Source organism: Nyctibius grandis, chromosome Z (genome assembly GCF_013368605.1).
Source record: "Nyctibius grandis isolate bNycGra1 chromosome Z, bNycGra1.pri, whole genome shotgun sequence".
Taxonomy (NCBI): Eukaryota; Metazoa; Chordata; class Aves; order Nyctibiiformes; family Nyctibiidae; genus Nyctibius; species Nyctibius grandis.
The window spans coordinates 38,349,403-38,369,695 of record NC_090695.1 but is presented as its reverse complement, the minus strand read 5'-3'; the positions used below and the strand labels follow the sequence as shown (position 1 = coordinate 38,369,695).

At 38.9% G+C, this 20,293-nt stretch overlaps 1 protein-coding gene across 1 annotated transcript in view; it reads right to left on the bottom strand.

The window, feature by feature from the left end:
- CNTLN (centlein) overlaps positions 1 to 20,293 on the bottom strand; it is a 205,264-nt gene that overhangs the window by 169,687 nt on the left and 15,284 nt on the right. Inside the window, exons 2-3 of the mRNA XM_068422921.1 lie at positions 17,073 to 17,161; positions 2,675 to 2,759 (exon numbers count right to left, since the gene is read on the bottom strand). Of these exons, the coding sequence (XP_068279022.1) occupies positions 2,675 to 2,759; positions 17,073 to 17,161 (174 nt within the window). The remainder of the gene's footprint in view (positions 1 to 2,674; positions 2,760 to 17,072; positions 17,162 to 20,293) is intronic.

The following is a 20,293-nucleotide window of genomic DNA, read 5'->3' as shown; positions in this document are numbered from 1 at the left end:
TTTGAAAGGGCAATATTACAACACGCATTAAAGTTGTGACAATCATCAAAAAAGCAGCTTCTGTCCTCCTCATCTGTTAATTCCTTCCATCCTGTTGCCAAGCCCTCCTTTCCTGGCTGCCACTTTTCCCTGGTTCTAGTTACATTTTCAGCCTCTCTCCACTTCCAGATGGTAACTGCATCACACTATCAATTTCAGATTTCTGATCAATTTCAATTTCAGCTTCTGAAATTGATCTGATACCACAGAGAGTAATCTCACAGAGATGCACACTACAGGTTCAGAGGCTGCCACAGCAGGCAGCCCTTCTTAAAAGGACATTATTGCACACAAATTCTTACAAACTTCTTACACAGGTTTTTTCTCTTTCAGCTAAGGATAGGGTAGAAATGCAGGAACAATCATGCATTGCTGGTTTATAAAAATGATGTGCATGCATGCCTGCACCAGACACATTACAAATCACACCTACAGCCATGACGGTGTGACAACACACAGAAACTCCAGCCACTGCTGTAATACAAAATAAAGGGATTAATAACCTCATTTCAGTGGTGTTTCTTGTCAGGCAGCAGGTGTATCAGGTTTATTTTGAACAAACCAGAAGTACGTAAGCTGTGGAAACCTGAGTTTACACCAATGGCTACATGACTTACCTCAATTCAAGCAAGATCCTAGTAAAGGCCACCAGAAACATGACGAAATTCACTACTGATCTGCATTACAGGGCAGAGTTCACCCTCAGCAAGGTTGCTGATGGCACAAAACTGTGAGGAGTGGCTGATATGCCAGAGGGTTGTGCTGCTGTTCAGCAGCTGGACAGGCTGGATGGAATCTCACAAAATTCAACACTGGGAAATGAAAAGTCCTACACCTGGGGAGGAACAACTTCACGCAACCTTGTACACTGAGGTCCATGCACCAATATATGCTGGAGGCTGCCCAGCTGGAAAGCAGATTTGCAGAAAAGGACCTGAGAGTCCTGGTAGACAACAGGTTGACCATGAGCCAGCAAAGTGCCACTGTGACAAAGACGGTAAATGGTATCCTGGGCTGCATTAGGCAAAGTATTGCCAGCAGGTCAAGGGAGGTGATCCTTACTCTCTACTCAGCACTGGTCAGGCCACACCTGGAGTCCTTAGCCAGTTCTGGGCTCTATAGTACAAGAGAGATATGGAGTTACTGGAAAGGGTCCAGCGAATGGCCGTGAAGATGATTTAGATGCTGGAGCATCTCTCCTATAAGGAAAGGTTGAGAAAGGCGGGACTCTCCAGCCAAAAGAAGAAAATGCTCAGGGGTAATCTCATCAATGTATACAAATACCTGAAGGGAAGAGATGCAAAGAAGATGCAGCCAGGCTCTTTACAGCAGTGGCCAGCGACAGGACCAGAGGCAATGGGCACTAACTGAAACACAGGAGGTTCCCTCTGAACATCAGGAAACAGTTTTTCACTGTGAAGGTGACCGAGCACTGGCACAGGTTGCCAAGGGAAGTTGTGGAGTCTCCATCCTTGGAGATATTAAAAAGCTGTCTGGACATGGTCCTGGGCAACCGGCTCTAGGTGACCCCGCTTGAGCAGGGGTGGTGGACCAGATGACCTGCAACCTCAACCATTCTGTGATTCTATGAAAAGCTATGTATCAGTCAGCCTTTCAACCCCAGGAATTGCAGGATTTAGACATCTGAAAGCACATCCTTGACCTTGTCTGTGTTTTTGCTATCAGCTTTATTATCTGTGACGTAATTCGAATTCTTTTTCTCTCCCTCCATATCACACTTGGTCTGATTATGACTTTCTTCTTATTAACATTCTTAATAATAGGGAAAAACACATTCTGTTCTCCTCATAGTCTTGAAGATATAGTCTTTTGAGATTTATGGAGAAAAGGAAGGTGCAATGTTTATTGTTCTCTTGTGTTTATTTAGTATTTGTTAGTGTTGTATTTCATAAGTATCATACTTCAAATACTATGAAGAGTTCAAAAGCTTTAGTTACTTTTCAAATAATTATTTTGATTTTTAGAAAAGGTACTTGTATTTCCTCAATTTCTCCAATGGCTTGGCTCAATACATGGTCTTCATTGAAATTTCTTTTACTGATACATAGCACTCAGTTTTGAGTGAACAGTTCAATAGAGAATACATATGACATAAGACATATGACATTTTGGATTTGTCAGTACTGTTTTATACTTTACGCTAACAGTTAACTTAGTAAATATTGTTATAGGTTAGTAACAGTAAAATACACACCTGTATTCCTTTTAGGATACTACATGCTTAGTCCTCATTACTCCAGAAACGTTTTATTTTTGTATTTGTCAGGATGGCAAGTCTTTCCAAAACATGGGCACATTACAAACCTAAACATAGTCACAACTCTTCCAGATTAAAATCCAATTTAGGTTAGTCGATTAGGCAAAATAAGGCAATGAGTTGACAAAACTTTTCAGAAAAAGTTTCATCTAAAATCATAGGAACTTTTTAGGTGAAAGGTCAACTGTTTGAACAACTCAGAATAGTTTAGTTCTTTATCAGAAGGTTGTAATCTCTGAATCATCTGGCACTTTCAATTTAAGACACAACAGCAAATTACTTCACAACTTAGGAAATATAAATTTGATGTCAATGATAGAATTTTTCTTAACTGCTCCACTTAAACATAATACGAACCTGTTCTAGGGTTTCTATTTTGCTGTCTTTGGCTTGCAAAATCTCTAAAACCCTTCTGTCCTTGACTTCAGCTTTCTGCTTTTCTCTGGAAACAAACAAAATAAATAGACACTTTATTAGTGATAATTTGCAGTTAATAATTTGAATTTTTCATGTCCTGATAATGAATGTCATTTTAAAGCACAGAAAATTAAATTATCTGAAGCTGACAAGCCTTGCAGAATTAATCAAGGAGCATATGGCAAGTGACAGCAAATCACATCTGTAAGCATCTAACACAACTTTGTTCAAAAAGAAACAGAGGCAAGAGGTCTTAAAATACATTTTAAACAGTTGAAATTATCTGTCACATTCTTTCCCAAATGCAGAACGTATACTTGTTCATAGAATGAGCAAAATGCTTTTTTCCCCTTCTTGGCAATGTAGAGCCACTAAGCTGCTTGGGTTTGTGAAGTCCTTCTCAACTACCTGGCATTTCTTTGCCTGAAACAACACTTTTGAACATCATGGATAACTATTTTACTGTCTTTCACAAGGACAGAAGCTATAACTTTTACCAGAGGAAAACAAGGCAGCTCAAAGATTGGGTAATGGGGACGAGCAGAGCCTCTCTATGTGGTTACTAAGTGCAGGCCTATAATCATCTCTGCAACACTTCGTAGAAAACCAGCCAATGAATCATTATCTCAACAAACCACCTCATCTCATTGTTATCCTATTTCTTGACTGAGTTTTAAATGTTGATGCCCTTACTGGCTTCTGGTTTAGGTAGAAAGAAAAAAAATGTTGCGACAGTAAGGATACACAGAGATTCCTTAGCACAAGACAGAGTTCCTATCATATATCTGAGACAAAAGGTCTGAGAAACATATACTCCCTAAAAATGGCCAAATACTTCAGGCATCTCCAGCAACACAGGTGACAGAGGAGCAGAAACTCATTCAGATTATCCCTGCTCTCACAATACAGTTAAACTTCCCCCATGGCTAGATATAAGCCACCCCTAGAAGCCAGAGAACCCTACTTGCGCAACTTTTGCTCTACCAAAATGGGAAAGTTTCAGAGGTGGAAGGAAATGGAAGAGTGGTATCCACGAATCTGTAAATCTGATCAAAAGTGAATGAGAATATCCAGCTGTGCACAAAAGGCTTCATCTGCTGAAGCATTTCGTAAGAGAGACCAATACGGACAGTAAATATACAGACAATTATTTTTCTCTGCTATTATGTATTACTGTGTATGCTACTGTTATCAATGATTTTAAAGGCTAAACTATACTGTCCCTCCCCAGGCCATCCAATATCTTGTTTTTTTAAATAAAGGTTTATGACTGCTAAAATACCTAGTCTGATCCTGAATAGACAAATAAATAAAAATGGTATGGAATTTAAAGCAAGATTTTTTGAAAACCGAAGTCTCAAGGCATCACAAGTGTAAATACTGCTCTCCTACTGCAAATACAGCAGCACTAATGCATTGTAGCACTGGAAGAAAACTAAGGAAAACCTAGCTGAAAAGATATGTACTTAAACTACATTTAGCTAGGGCAAACAAAAACATATGGGATCTTAAGCAATTGCATGGCATTAAAAAAAATCTAATTCCATAAAGAAAATAATTCAGGAGCTGTAATGAGCAGAAAAATAGTGAAAACATGAATATTCAACAAGTATTCCAAAAGACTTTTCATGTCTGAAAGGTATTTAAGATTTTCACTGAGACAGAAACTTAACAGAAAAATGCACATCAGATCTTGACCTCAAAGCATCTGATCACCTGCAATCAGTAGCATCAAGGAACTGTCATGATAGGTTGCTATGAAGACATGAGCAGTGAAATACAAAGTACAGCCAGTTTTTCATAGTTTCTCTCTGAACATCTACTAAAAATGAACTAAGTAGACTGCAATTACAGAGATCCATGCAAATACGAAGTTATCTGATGTCTTCCAAAGGTTACACTGTGACGTCCTTTGGAAAAAAACTAAGGACAAAAAAGGGAGCACAAGAGAGAAAACCACAAACAGGTTTCATAACACATGACAGTTAATGAAACTGACCCACTCACATATTTTGGGAAGAAGGTATCTCTCTCCCATAAGCACGCTGCACTGTAATCTGAGGAAGTGATGGACCTATATTAATCTATGTCTAAACTCTAAGTATTATATACACTCACACATAAGCACCATGAACCACTAAATAGCATTGCCTCCAGCCCTCAAAAGTATCCTGACCTTAACCACTGGCTGACATGTCCTAGCCATTCTCTGTTGCCACAGTGAGGTATTGCCCCCTCCATTTCATCTGCTTTTATTTTATATTTCTACTTAAATTAAACCATTGCTCTAACCACTCATTCTGTATCTACTATCCACAATATGCCATTGTCTTCCCAACTCCTCTGACCACTATCTCCTCTCACAAAGTCAGCCTTTCTTAAAATAAGGCCCAATTAAACACGAATACTACATAATTAACTAGCCTTTTAACTCAGCTATGCAATCACCACTTGAAAATTTATTAAACTTGTTTTCTAATGGATTAATTGATCTGAAAACCTGATGGGTCAGGTAGATTTCCCAAAGCAAGGCTCAAAGAACTCTACAGCTGTGGGGTTTTGATTTTTTTATTTATTTATTTATTTTAAACAGAGAACAGGAAGAAAGTAAATAAACCAGCCAAGAACCAAGCAAAAGAACAAACTGCACTGGAGAACTGAAAAACAGTACGCGCAGCTCATTGTGGAGTATTATTGGTAGTCAAGAATTTATGGAGCCCTGTGACTTTAGGACAAGGCTGCACAAAAGAGGTTTAAAGAATAAAGTCTGGGATTGGAAAGCAAAAACAGACCTTCATTAAAGGAAAAAATGTGCCTGTAAGACAGACACACACTAGCCAATGGCTCAAAATGCATTTCTAGTTAAATGCAGTATTTTCCCTGTACATCCGATGCTCGCTCAAACAGTCCTTCGAACAAAGCTGTCAAGGAACGAAGTTTATTAATACAGACCTATCGTCATCATAATGAGTGGGAAAAGTCTAAAGTAAATTCAAGTTTTTTTGGCTTTCTGAGGTTTTCAGGCTCTCTAGACAGCACAGGCTGTAGTAATGCCCCTAAAAATAGTTCCACCAGTTACTACCCATAGCTAAATAAAAAAATCCTAACTATCAGAATTTAAGCACACAATGGATGTTGTCAGAAGCCTAAAGCATAAACTGAAACTTCATACGGAACTTTATCAGCAGCTTCTCCTGATGGCATAAGACAGCTTCTAGTGCTCATTACAGGACAGTTCCCCACAGATACCCAAGGTAGTATGACTGGCTGAAACTCACATATCATATTTGATCTGAGATTTTATAAGAATTGTAGCAATCACCTCCTCGTTTTTAGAAGGGTAACAAATATTTTGAAAAATCCTCGACCAACTTTATTAATAGAGTTGTTATATATTTACAATATATTAAAAAAAGTCCACTGGAATATGAGGGAAAAAAAATTAAGGCACTGTCAAGAAGCTGATGATGATCAATGACTGAGACAAACTCCCGTTTAGCTAATTAGAACCACTGATGAGCAATAATGATATGAGCTAAGAATATTTGCAGACTTCTTTAGGATGAAAAATGGAGCGAAGAGAGGCTGTCAATTTGTACAAGTTTTAAGCTCCAATCAGTTTTCCCATGAGTACTACCCATTTTAAATGTTTAACACAGATGTATTTAGCTACAAAGATTATAGAGATTCAGCTTCCTACAAAAATGAAGAAACTGAGAAAATATTCTTAAGCTTAACACTTTTCCTGTGTTATGATTTTTTTTCCTGTGTTATGCTATACTTTACACAACTGGGCAGGATAATATTTTTGAGGTTTGGCACATTTTTAATGGCTTGTGAAAAATGAAACATTAGACGATGAGGAAACATTTAACTATGAATGCGGTACGAATACAGTACACGTACTACAAAAACCTTAAGGTTTTAAAAAACAGAATTTTGCTGAAGTTTATAAACTACCATGCTTCCCAAAATCTTCAGCAAAGGCAGTCTGGGAAAAGAGGCACTTTGTATGCTACCACAAGTCTTAATCAGTCAAGCAATTAACCATTTCTCAAGAAAAAGTAATTCAGAGTTATATATAATTATGTCATTTTTACATCAATTAAATGAAAATAATTTTAACTAATATATTGAATTTGCTGTTTCCAGGTTTCATGGAATATGTCCTTTCAGTTTCACAAATAGCAGGATTTAAAAAAAAAAAAAGGCATCTACAAATTTGGCCTTAAACAGCTGAGAAAGTTAAGGTTACACTGCAAACTTTGGGCTGTGTGGTAAAAGTACAATGGCTATATTTTAACAGTATACCTATATAACTAAAAATAAACTACTTCTAGAAATATTGTTACCTTCAAAAGACATTTCTTTGAATCTAAAGCACTGCAGAACTAGAAAGGCTAAAAAATATCAAAAACATCAGCTTGTTGCATTGTGTGATGCAACATTCGGGCCTCAGAGCCTGAAGTCAGGGACCGGGGGCTGTGTGAACGCCCCGTAATCCAGGAGGAGATGGTTAGTGACCTGCTGTGCCAGTTGGACACCCACAAGGCTATGGGCCCGGATGGGATTCACCCCAGAGTAATGAAGGAACTGGCAAATGAACTTGCCAAACCACTCTCGATTATCTACCAGCAGTCCCGGTTAACTGGAGAAGTTCCAGATGACTGGAAATTAGCAAATGTAACGCCCATCTACAAGAAGGGTCGGAAGGATGATCCAGGGAACTATAGGCCTGTCAGCCTGACCTCGGTGCCAGGCAAGGTGATGGAACAGATCATCCTGAGTGCCATTACACAGCAGATGCAGGACAATCGGGGCATCGGGGTCAGCCAACATGGATTCATGAAAGGCAGGTCCTGCTTGACCAACTTCATCTCCTTCTATGACCAAGTGACCCGCTTAGTAGATGAGGGCAGGGCTGTGGATGTAGTCTATCTAGACTTCAGTAAGGTATTCGACACTGTCTCCCACAGCATCCTCCTAGGCAAACTGGCTGCCCGGGGCTTGGATGGGTGGATTCTTCGATGGGTTAAAAACTGGCTGGATGGCCGAGCCCAGAGAGTGGTGGTGAATGGGGTAAAGTCCAGCTGGCGGCCGGTCACTAGCGGTGTTCCCCAGGGCTCAGTTCTGGGGCCGGTGCTGTTCAATATCTTTTTAGATGATCTAGACGTAGGGATTGAGTGCACCCTCAGTAAATTTGCAGATGACACCAAGCTGGGTGGCAGTGTCGATCTGCTGGAGGGTAGAAAGGCCCTACAGAGGAATCTGGGCAGGTTAGATAGATGGGCTGAGACCAACGGCATGAGGTTCAACAAGAATAAGTGCCGGGTCTTACACTTTGGCCACAACAACCCCATGCAGCGCTACAGGCTGGGGGAAGAGTGGTTAGAAAGCGGCCCGGTGGAAAGAGACCTGGGGGTGCTGATCGACAGCCAGCTAAACATGAGCCAGCAGTGTGCCCAGGTGGCCAAGAAGGCCAACGGCATCCTGGCCTCTATTAAGAATAGTGTAGCCAGCCGGTCTAGGGAAGTGATCGTCCCTCTCTACTCGGCACTGGTGAGGCCACACCTTGAGTACTGTGTCCAGTTCTGGGCCCCCCACTTCAAGAAAGATGTTGAGGTATTGGAGCGAGTCCAGAGGCAGGCGACCAAGCTGCTGAAGGGTCTGAAGGGTATGACCTATGAGGAACGGCTGAGGGAGCTGGGGTTGTTTAGCCTGGAGAAGAGGAGGCTCAGAGGTGACCTTAGTGCAGTCTACAACTACCTGAAGGGAGGTTGTAGGGGAGTGGGAGTTGGCCTCTTCTCCCAGGCAACTAGTGATAGGACAAGAGGACGTAGCCTCAAGCTTCACCAGAGGAGGTTCAGGTTGGACATTAGGAAGAATTTCTTCTCAAAAAGGCTTATTAGACGTTGGAACGGGCTGCCCAGGGAGGTAGTGGAGTCACCATCTCTGGATGTGTTTAAGAAAAGACTGGACATGGCACTTAGTGCCATGGTCTAGTTGACATGGTGGTGTCAGGGCAATAGTTGGACTCGATGATCCCAGAGGTCTCTTCCAACCTGGTTGATTCTGTGATTCTGTGATTTAATTTGATTATCACCTCTCTCAGTCTTCCCACTTCCAGCTATTTTACAGACTTACACAAGTGCATACATTCAATGTTGGTATCAAATAGATAACGAATTGCCCATGTGCAAAGTGGAGTTGTAGAGCACAGACTGTCAATGTTACTGTAAATATGGCACCAGTATTGTAGTTTACTGTGTACAGCCACATCTCTGCAGCTGCACAGTCAGTGGTTAGCAGAAAGAAAGCCTATGCCTTAATCTTCCAACTAGAAACCGTACTGTATTTCCACGTACCTATTAAGAGGAGATAAAAAAATAGTGCTAAATAGTTTTCATTTAACAAAGTTTATTTTCACCTCAGTTTCTAAAAGTTCCTTATACTTCATGATGAATTATAATTGATACACATTATAATTATTTTTTTCTTTTAATACTTACAAATAGTACTTTTAAAATATTTGGACAGCATAGAGCAAAGAGAATTCAAATTGATAGCACACATTTTGCACTTTTCTAAGACAGAAGTTATTTTCTATAGCAAAATTGCATACAACTATTCTTGTTTCCTTACAAAAATAATTTAAGATCTAATTAAAGAAAAGTTGCAAAATTAAATTATTTCCTTAGTGAATTATTTATAGAGCCAGTTCTATGTTCCATGGTACGTATCAAAATGGAAAAGCATCATTATTGTAATTTTTCTTACATCTCTAACTTGATTGATTTAATTCATTAGATGATTAAGGCCTCTTATTTTAAGCAATGTACATAAAATACTAAACATATTTTTTCACTACAGTAGTAAAGAAAATAGTGACATTTTTCCCTAATAATTTTGCAAACATTTTTCATCTAAAATACAGAAGCCTCTTACAGTGTTCAAAATATCAGCACTTCAGAACAGACTGCTTTAACATCTGCACATCACCAGGGTTTCCCCCAAGGATTTTTAAATGATGCCTGCCTGTGCTGAATAAAGTGCTAACTTGCACCTTGCATTTCAAACTGTGTCCTGAGCAGCCATCCAGTTGGTATACCACCAGCTGAATTCCCAGAGGCCACTGTTCAATCAGGCTTGACTGCAATTATCATGTCGATATTTTGTGCTCCGATATGCAGATATGCACACATGCAAGCTGCATAATACCACCTTCTCCATGGAATGTTGACTTATGTTCAATGTTCTGAGAATTTTTAATGAAACAGGATATTAAACTTTCATCAACTGTAGAAAAATCACAATTATTTGACCTTAGATAGAAAGGTTGTAATCTTACGTTCTATTATTCTGTCCACTTTGTTGAGTGATAATAACTAGGGAGTCCAGTTTATTTTAAACTCAGAGTGACAAAACAGTAATGGCCTTTAAAAACGTGTTAGAACTTGTTTACTTCTCGTTCTCCTGTCATGCTGTTTCCTGTTAATTTTCACAAGAGTAAAATGGTAAGTGATTTAAGAAAGTTTCTGCAAGCTATTTATTGTCCCTTCAAAAGATGCAAGATATAGTTTTTTAAATCATTTTTCAATTAACATCAGCAATCTATATTGCTCATTCATACACCACATTCACTTATCCTTTTACATAAAAAGTACTTGTCATTTTTAGTGTATCTGCATATCATCAGTCGGTGAGGAATCTATGTCAACCAGTTTAATGTTTCTTCCACAATTTGCTATTTACAGGATGCAGCAAACTGCAGAGTAAGTTCCTGTGATTACCTTTCCAAAAATTCTTTTGTTTTTTTCTGATTGCTTGCTCTTCAGCCAAGGTTTTGTCCATTTGTACACGTTCAAACAGATGTAACTCCCCAGGAAGAAAAACAACAAAACTCTCCTGTAATCACTGGCACTAACATTCAGGTTGCCACTGTTTCCCAGAGTAGCCTGAAATGATAAATCCATTCTTGCTCTTTGTTACGACTTGCAAGACATGGCACACTTGGAAGTTAGGTGCAGAAAAACATTTATGTAAGGCAAGCTTGCCAAATGTAACTATCTGCGAGGGTATCGTCTAGCATAATAGAATCCCCATTTACATCCACCAAGTCTTATATCACTGCCACAGTTTGATTATTAATGGATCTTGCTATATCTCCCTTCCAGAAGAAAGGAAAGGAGTCAGCTAGAAGCCCTAGAGGAAAATTAGAGTCAGTTGACTTGTCAAGATTTCATGTATAAGAGAAAAGACTTAAAGGAGAGATCTCAAAGTTTATAAAAATATTTCAAAACCTTTGATACTCTCATCTGAACCCCAACTCTATTTGAGTTTATACATCCATTTACTTGTAAAAGGTACTTTCTAGCACTTTTTTTTTTCCACTCATCATGAAAAAAAAAAAGAATCTTTCAAAAGGCAGTCAACTAGAAATAGCATGCGCTTTACATAATACTGAGATCAATAGTATTTAAAGTAGCTAGAAAGTGTACTAACATGAGTAGTACTTTTACAATGGCTTGTTTGAAAAATACCTGGAGGGTTTTACATATCCCAAAGGCATTTCTCATTTGCACAGTAAAGATAATTTTTTGTTTATATCTGAATATTAAAATGGGAATATAGTTACAGTTATCCAGCAAGAACTGCAAAGACTGCTGAAAAGTAAAATATCATTGGTATATTACAGGAATCAACAGCACAGCCATAAAAAGGTACCAGATACATTTTTACAATTTTAGGGCAGGCAAACTTCTATTTTGGGACCATGAAAGCACTTCAAAATAGCACACAAATAATGGAAACCTACTACTAAATCCTCCCTATGTCCCCCAAATTATGCCTTGTACATTTTCCTGGTTTATTTGAGAAAAAAAAAATACTATAAGGAATTGCCTAATGCTACAAATACAAATTCATGCTACAAATATAAATTACCTGACTGTATGGCTAGTACTGACCAATCAATTTCTCCTAATATATATTTTTTCTTCTTTCTTCATCACACACCCGTGGTGTACAAGGTTGTAAATGAACATTTTGTCCTTTCACACTTGCATCTTTTTATTCCTGTCACTGTAATCTCCCAAAGAAAGTCCGGCTGTTGCTCTCGTCAATTTAAAGACTGAAATCCACTAGACAATGTTGTTTGGTTCATTATATATGTGATCTAGGATACACATGACTAAGCTTTCTTAGACTCTGTCTGCTTCCATTAGGTAGCTGGCTTCTGATCTCAGGTAGTCTATAACAAAGACTTCATGGACCCTGAAAGGTTCTTGGTCATAGAATTTTGGGGGGAAAGAACAGACTGAAAAATGAAGCTATGGAAACACTGGTGGTATCCATGTCACAAGCAGAAACAACAATAAGTTTAAATCCATTTCATTCTGTTTATATCTATCTCAAAAAGCCAGGGCAAGGTAGCAAATATTATCAACTTAGATACGACTGGGTCACTGTTATTCCTAATACAGATGAGAAGGGAAAAAAGTCTCTAAGAAGACTCAAGCTGGTTTTCATCACATTTCAGTGCAAATTTTCAATTTCTAGCTCTTGTCTGAAACAACCGTGTAAAATATAAAAAACAGGCTGTGAGCAGCACAGATCTGCCTAGTGACATGCTTCAGGATTCATTTTGCTTTTAACTGCTACTTGGTAATCCCATCTCTTTATCATTAAAATCCATGTATTTTTCCTAGATTAAAAAAGCCAGAAAATCACTTGTCCTGTAATTTGCTGGACAGCAGCAGTGCCAGGCAGCAGATTTCCCTGGAAAACTAATCAACATATTGGAACTGAGATAAACCGATACCGTAGCAATATATAAAAACATATTTACCGCTATAAGGCAAAGAATAAGACAAAAACTTTTCTGAAAGGATGAGACTGTGAAGAGGTACAGTCATGAAATAGAAGCTACTTAGGAAAAGATTATGGAAAGTCATAGATGAAAAAGATAGAAGAGAATATATGAGGCTGTAATTTGGTGGTACAAAACATTCACAGGTAAAGCTGGGCAAGAAATTATTTCCAAAGTGGCAATTAGACCGTTCTCAGGCAAAAGAGATGAAGCTACATCAATTAAAGAGAAAAATACACACTATTGCTCCATCTGTCAAATCAAAGCAACCCCAAAGTTCAAAGTCGTGATTAATAAAACTCCTATATACTGAATGGTTTTTATCCAAACTTATTCCAGGATTCTCTGGGGTAATGGTAACACCTAAAAAGATGCTGTGGAAGCAATTTCTTTTTTCTTAATTCTGTAATTCTGAGAAGCATGGGAAAAGTATGATATAGATGTATAGCCTTGAGTTCCTGAGAGGTGTTCTAAAGCATTAGTGTTCTTCTGAAAGAAGAGAGGACATAAAAAACTAGATAAGCACCTTAATAGAAGTATGTTGCACGCGTTCACATAAGAGCACCAATCATCAGTCTCTACACAAAGTGCAAAGCGCACACGTGAACGTATCTTTACCTTCATACATAACAGACTATTATAAACCAGATTTCTGTAGCAAGTCTGACTGCCTGAACGCTACGTTAAAAGGGTTTCACAAACATTTCCTACCATTGTAAAAAAATTCAGCTCATTATCATGCTTTTGGGCATCAAGGTGGTATCTAAGAGCCTCATGTTCATTGTATCAATCAGGATAATGCACACACAATAATGAATTTCTGTTCTAAATAAAGTATAAAATGATTTAAAGCAAGGGATAACTACCAAGCATAAAAATATTCCTAGACATGAAGAAGGATAAACAAAGAAGACAGACTGTATCTTTTACAGGCATACAAGCCAAGAACTCCAAATAATTCATTGTATTCACCATTATTTAAATGCATGCTTTCTAACATCTCTATGCTTCAATTTGTCCTAATATCCTGATTATTTTTATATGCAACGCAAATATATATATTAATATTACTCATATATTAATATTACTTTCCAAATCAAAACATGCAAGCAATGTGAAAGTAGTACACTGTCCTAAGAGCCAAGCTACTACGCTCTGCAGGTAAGTGTCCCAGTACAGAGCCAGAAGTTATTTGACACCATCATTGGTGACCACATGTGAACTCTCGGGTAACAGCTGTCTTAAAACTAGTTGCATGAGCTTATGCCATCAATTTCTTCCCCTGGATGTGAATGCTTCAGAATATTAGCTATAGTTGGACAAAATTTGCATTGCTTTATGCAGTGCAGAAAATGGGACAACACTACAGTGAATGCACACCCAGCTAAACAACTTAATGTTATATTTTCAGAAGTGGAAGAACGTTTACTGATCAAGTTCAAAAAGGGAAGACGTGAACAAACAAAACATGCCATTCAAGATCAAAGCACTGAATGGGAACCCAAAGGAGCTAGGACCCCTCCTGGCTCTATGACAAGCTTCCCAAGTAACACTGGCAAGCCATTTAAAAAAGTTAAAATCCATTTTTTCTTTTTTTAAAAAAATTGACTTTTTCATTTTAAGAGAGGAAACTCCTGGCACCCTGAGCAACAGAACAGACAAATCTTTTGACCATAACAGAATCAAGTGTTTGGATTCTGACAGTCACGTTACCAACTCATTCACATTCTCCTTATCTTTGGCTTACAAAATTCTGAATTTGTAAATATTAGCATTCTAAAACAATCAATCACATACAGTGATGTTTAACTAACATTTATAACAATCAGGTGATAAGTACCATGAGGAAACGGTCATCATTAGTATTCTCAGAGGACTAGTTATTAAACTGCATAGTCATCTCCTCTGTTACCATGTCATAGAATCACAGAACCACAGAATGCTTTGGGTTGGAAGGGACCTTAAAGATCACCTAGTCCCAACCCCTCTGCCATGGGCAGGGACACCTTTCCACTAGACCAGGTTGCTCAAAGCCTCATCCCACCTGGCCTTGAACACTGCCAGGGAGTGGGCATCCACAGCTTCTCTGGGCAACCTGTTCCAGTATCTCACCACCCTCACACTGAGGGATTTCTTCCTCATATCTCATCTAAATCTACCCTCTTTCAGTTTAAAACCGTTACCCCTTGTCCTATCACTACACACCCTTGTAAAAAGTCCCTCTCCAGCTGCCTTGTAGGCCCCCCCCTTCAGGTACTGGAAGGCTGCTATAAGGTCTCCCCAGAGCCTTCTCTTCTCCAGGATAAACAACCCCAACTCTCTCAGCCTGTCTTCATAAGAGAGGTGCTCCAGCCCTCTGATCATCTTCGTGGCCCTCCTCCGGACTCGTTCCAACAGGTCCATGTCCTTCTTATGTTGGGGACCCCAGAGCTGGACGCAGTACTCCAGGTCGGGTCTCATGAGAGCAGAGTAGAGGGGCAGAATCACCTCCCCTCGACCTGCTGATCACGCTGCTTTTGATGCAGCCCAGGATACGGCTGGCCTTCTGGGCTGCAAGCGCACATTGCCAGATCATGTTGAGCTTCTTGTCAACCATCATGCCCAAGTCCTTCTCCTCAGGGCTGCTCTCAATCCATTCTCCACCCAGCCTGTATTTGTGCTTGGGATTGCCCTGACCCACATGCAGGACCTTGCACTTGGCCTTGTTGAACTTCACGCGGTTCGCATTGGCTCACTTCTCAAGCCTGTCAAGGTCCGTCTGGATGGCATCCCTTCCCTCCAGCATGTTGACCACACACACACACCTTGGTGTCGTCGGCAAACTTGCTGAGGGCGCACTCAAACCCACTGTCCATGTCACCGACAAAGATGTTAAACAAGACCGGTCCCAATACTGACCCCCGAGGAACGTCACTCGTCACTGCTGTCCACTTGGACATCGAGCCATTGACCACAACTCTTTGAGTGTGACCATCCAGCCAATTCTTTATCCACCAAGTGGTCCAACCATCAAGTCCATGTCTCTTCAATTTAGAGACAAGGATGTCATGAGGGACAGTGTCAAATGCTTTGCACAAGTCCAGGTAGATGACATCAGTCACTCTTCCCTTTTTTATCAACACTGTAACCCTGTCGCTGAAGGCCACCAAATTTGTCAGCCGTGATTTGCCCTTAGTGAAGCCATGTTGGCTGTCACCAATTACCTCCCTGTTTTCCATGTGCCTTAGCATAGTTTCCAGGAGGATCTGCTCCATGATCTTGCTGGGCACAGAGGTGAGACTGACTGGCCCGTAGTTCCCCAGGTCTTCCTTTTTTCCCTTTTTAAAAATGAGGGTTATGTTTCCCCTTTTCCAGTCAGTGGGAACTTCACCAGCCTGCCACAACTTCTCAAAAATGATGGATAGTGGCTTACCAACTTCATCTGCCAGTTCCCTCGGGACTCTGGGATGGACCTCATCAGGTCCCATGGACTTGTGCACCTTCAGGTTCCTCAGGTGGTCTCAAACCTGATCTTCTCCTACCGTGGGGGGTTCTTCATTCTCCCGGTCCCTGCCTTTGCCTTCTATGACTTGGACAGTGTGGCTTGAGTGCCTGCTGGTGAAGACTGAGGCAAAGAAGTCGTTGAGTACCTCAGCCTTCTCCATATCCTGGGTAACCAGGTCTCCTGTTTCCTTCTGCAAGGGCCCACATTTTCCCTAGTCTTCCTTTTATCACTGACATACTTACAGAAGCTTTTCTTGTTGCCCTTGATGTCCCTGGCCAGATTTAATCCTACCAGGGCTTTAGCTTTCCTAACCTGATCCCTGGCTGCTTGGACAATTTCCCTGTATTCCTCCCAGGCTACTTGGCCTTGCTTCCACCCTCTGTAGGCTTCCTTTTTGTGCCTCAGTTTATCCAGGAGCTCCTTGTTCATCCATGCAGCCTTCTGGCATTTTTGCCTGACTTCCTCTTTGTCAGGATGCATTGCTTCTGAGCTTGAAGGAGGTGATCCTTGAATATTAACCAGCTTTCTTGGGCCCCTCTTCCCTCCAGGGCTTTACCCCATGGTACTATACCAAGCAGCTCTGTGAAAAGGCCAAGGGTTATCCAACCACTTAAAACAACCACTTATGACACCAGGTTATCCAACCACTTATGATATTGCCAAATGTCATTTACCTCCTCTTGCTCTTCCAATAAAAAAATAGAATATGCAGTACATTTATAATTTTAAAATTGAATTCAACTGTAGCACAGCAACCTCAGTGAAAACAGATTTTGAAGCATACTTCAACTTATACCAAAAAAGGAAACTTGCAACATATTCTAGATACTCTTGATAAAATTTAACAATGGCATTTTTGTAACACATTTTTAAAATCCTACATAGTTCTCAATTAAAACGATAAAGAATATGGTATCAGCAGGGTTTTTTGTTTTTGTTTTTGTTTTTGTTTTTTTTTTAGTATCATGTTAAATCTTTAAACTCACCTTTCCACAACCAAGCTGACAGCTTTGGTGATATCTGGATTTGCCACTTGGAGATGTTTCCACAGAGACCACACAAATTCTTTATCAGCCTTAGAAACAGGAGAAAAAAAAAAAGACAAAAATACATTAAATTTGTGCTATGTCTGTTATAGATGAAAAAGTTGTACTGTGCATATTCAAAAGACAATTACAAAAAAACCCTCTATTCTAGTAAGAATTCCCTACAAGTTACTTGCTGTCTCATGAATAAAAAAAACATGGCAAACAGTTCTCTTGAATAAACAAAGTTTTAACCATACAGAATTTTGAAGGAAGACAAAGACCTACAATCAACAATAAAAGAGTACACAAAGTAACATAAGGCAGCAGAAATTGACATTATTCAAACAAGGCTGCCTTTTGCTATATCAATTACTGGTACTTCTAGCAGCAGGACACAATTTCTATTAATAAACATTGAGCCTGGAATACATGTTTCAACATTAAGTTTTACCATATGCAGCTCTTAGATTTTATTTCAAAATAGACAGTAAATCAGTCTTCTAACATACGCTCAGCTACCCTGCATTATATAAAAGCTTCTGAAAAAAATCTAAAGTGAGAGCAAGAAAACTATGTTCTTTAAAAATACACTTAAATTTTGTGAAAACTAGATGTCAGCTAAAAGCTTTTCCAGATTTACATTTTCTACTACATATAAGTTTTTATTTGGCACTGATGTATTTTCATTCTAATACAGTTTTATTAATGGAAGCACCAATATTGATGTAGCTATGTTACAAAATAAAATTATAATGTGTTAATTACATAAAAATGTTGGGGGGGGGGGGTGGAAATCAGCAAAAGATGAACAATAAGAAAGCATGTGTACATAAACCATGGACTGGACTAAGACCAAACCTGCTTAAAAAAAGCCTTAACATAAAATTGGAAATTAATAAGCCAAAACCATCATAGAATCATATTGGCAGCTAGGTACATTCAACAGGTAAAAATCACAGGAGTGCATCTTAGTCTACCTTTTACTTTTTTGAATGTTAAAGAGAAATAGAATTTACATGAGGATAATACATGACCTAAAAGGAAAACCAACACTATTACAGCTATCCATTTTCCTGGTTCCTTCTCCTCCCAAGCTTCTGGAATGTAATCTACTAAGATATGGCAGGTATCATTAGTTAATCAGAAGACCACTAAAATAGGCTAAACAAACAAAACAGTATCTCATCTCTGCACAACTCCATCTTAATCCTGATTATCAAATGAAACAGCAGATTCAAGTTCTTATCTTGATCTCCACTGTTCAGTTTCTTCATAAGTTTCCCACTCAGTTTCTTCTTTCTCTGATTTCTCTTTTTCTATGAATAAGAACTGATTGCACCTTTGGTCACAGTACTGTGAGCCCACGACTCCAAACAGCTAAAAGCAATGATCATCTAAGACACAAAACAGCTCAACAGAACTACAAGTTTGACAGGCCTCACAAGAGTCAATAAAGACCACAAACTGTATGATTAGAGTAAATCTCAGGAACAGAAATTGCTTTTCCTATTTTTGCTACCTTTTCATTTGCTCCTGATCAGTTTTGCCTTCTAGGAAGCAGAACTGAACGTTAAAAGCAACATCATTTCCAGCGCATGACAATCACTCCATCCTAATGTTTCTCTTTCTTCAGAACAAGACGACAACTATCTTCAATATGAATCAAAAGATCTCTCTAAAGCTAGCAGAGTTTTATCAAGATTTATCAGTGTATTGAGTCTAAATTATTTTATCAAGATTAATACCACAACAGCCAAATACATTGAATTATGGATTTAACAAACTTTAACAATGATTACAGAAGAAACAGGAGATAAGGTTGTATCTATTTTCTCCATGATTTATGAGGAAAGCTTTGAAGATTTTTTTAAAAGTTCTGATATGTCTTTCCTTCAAATTTAGAAATGCATACTTCAAATTTTAAAATTGCATAGAGAAGTGAAGCAATGCTGAACTTACAAGAAGACATATGAAAAATCCTGAGCAAGTGAGAAGTGAGGGGTTTTATGATTACCAGTGTAAAAATATCTTACTCTTTCAACTATTGTAATTTCTGGATTACTTTTATTTAAATCTTTAATTGCCATCACCTTCTTCAACCAAGCAATGGAGAAAACTTTACGGAGATTTCATGCCCTATCGATGCATTGCTGTAAACCCAGAAAAATTCACTCATCTACTGTAAGAACGCACACCGCTAACAAATCCAACTAGCCTTCTGACTGAATTAGAAAGTAAATAAAACAAAGGCGCTGGCCACAAATATCCTACAATTCAAGACTATTATCAGCTTATGAAAGCTGGACTACAGCAGAAAGAGTTTGTCTTTCATAAAACCAGAGAAATTTCATCCAACTGCCTTTGCAGGACATACACAACTTTTAAAGTGTTGACAGGCAGACTTCATTTCTGTGATTTCCAAACAAAACCAAACAATTAACAAAAAACTTTGTGTACAAAGAAATGGGGCACAAACTGTTCTTTAAAACCCCTTGAAAGGAACATCAGCTTTCTCTAACCAACTGGGTTAGCAGCGTAAGGACTCTTCAAAACCGAAAGTGATCTTGCTGCGTGCAAGCAAACAGTAACTAACTGGATTATAGTGCACTATGGTGCATAACCGCATTCACTTTTTGAAAAAAGATAACACCAAAACTAAGCCATACACCATATAAACAAGGACTCAAATGACTTCACATCAGTATCCAAGTCTTTACGCAGCAGAAGTGCTAAAAATTATTTCACTTTCAGCTAGGAATTAAGGTAAAAGACAAACAGTAAGCATCACATTAATTAGCTTACTCAGTTCAGGCCAAAAAAGATGGCTATCCACGTGTTTTGTTTGGGGTTTTTTTTAAAAAGAAAAAAAGCACAACCTCCCATTGTGTGCTGTCCCTTTATGCCATCTAATACCTTGGACTTCTACATATCTGGTCTTAAAGACTATAAAAAGTGTGCACTTTTTTCATGTGTCCTCAAAAAAGCCACCATCTCCTGAAAGTGCCTTACCATGCCACCTGAAAAGTCACAATGTGTGTACACTGTGAACCAGGCATGACCTACAGCTTCTTCTCAGGCAGAAACAGCATAAAAAATAAAAATGTTTTTCAGATTTGGAAAAACTGCTTCAGGCTTCCAAAAAGCATTAGGATCTATACAGAACATGGACTCTGAGCATT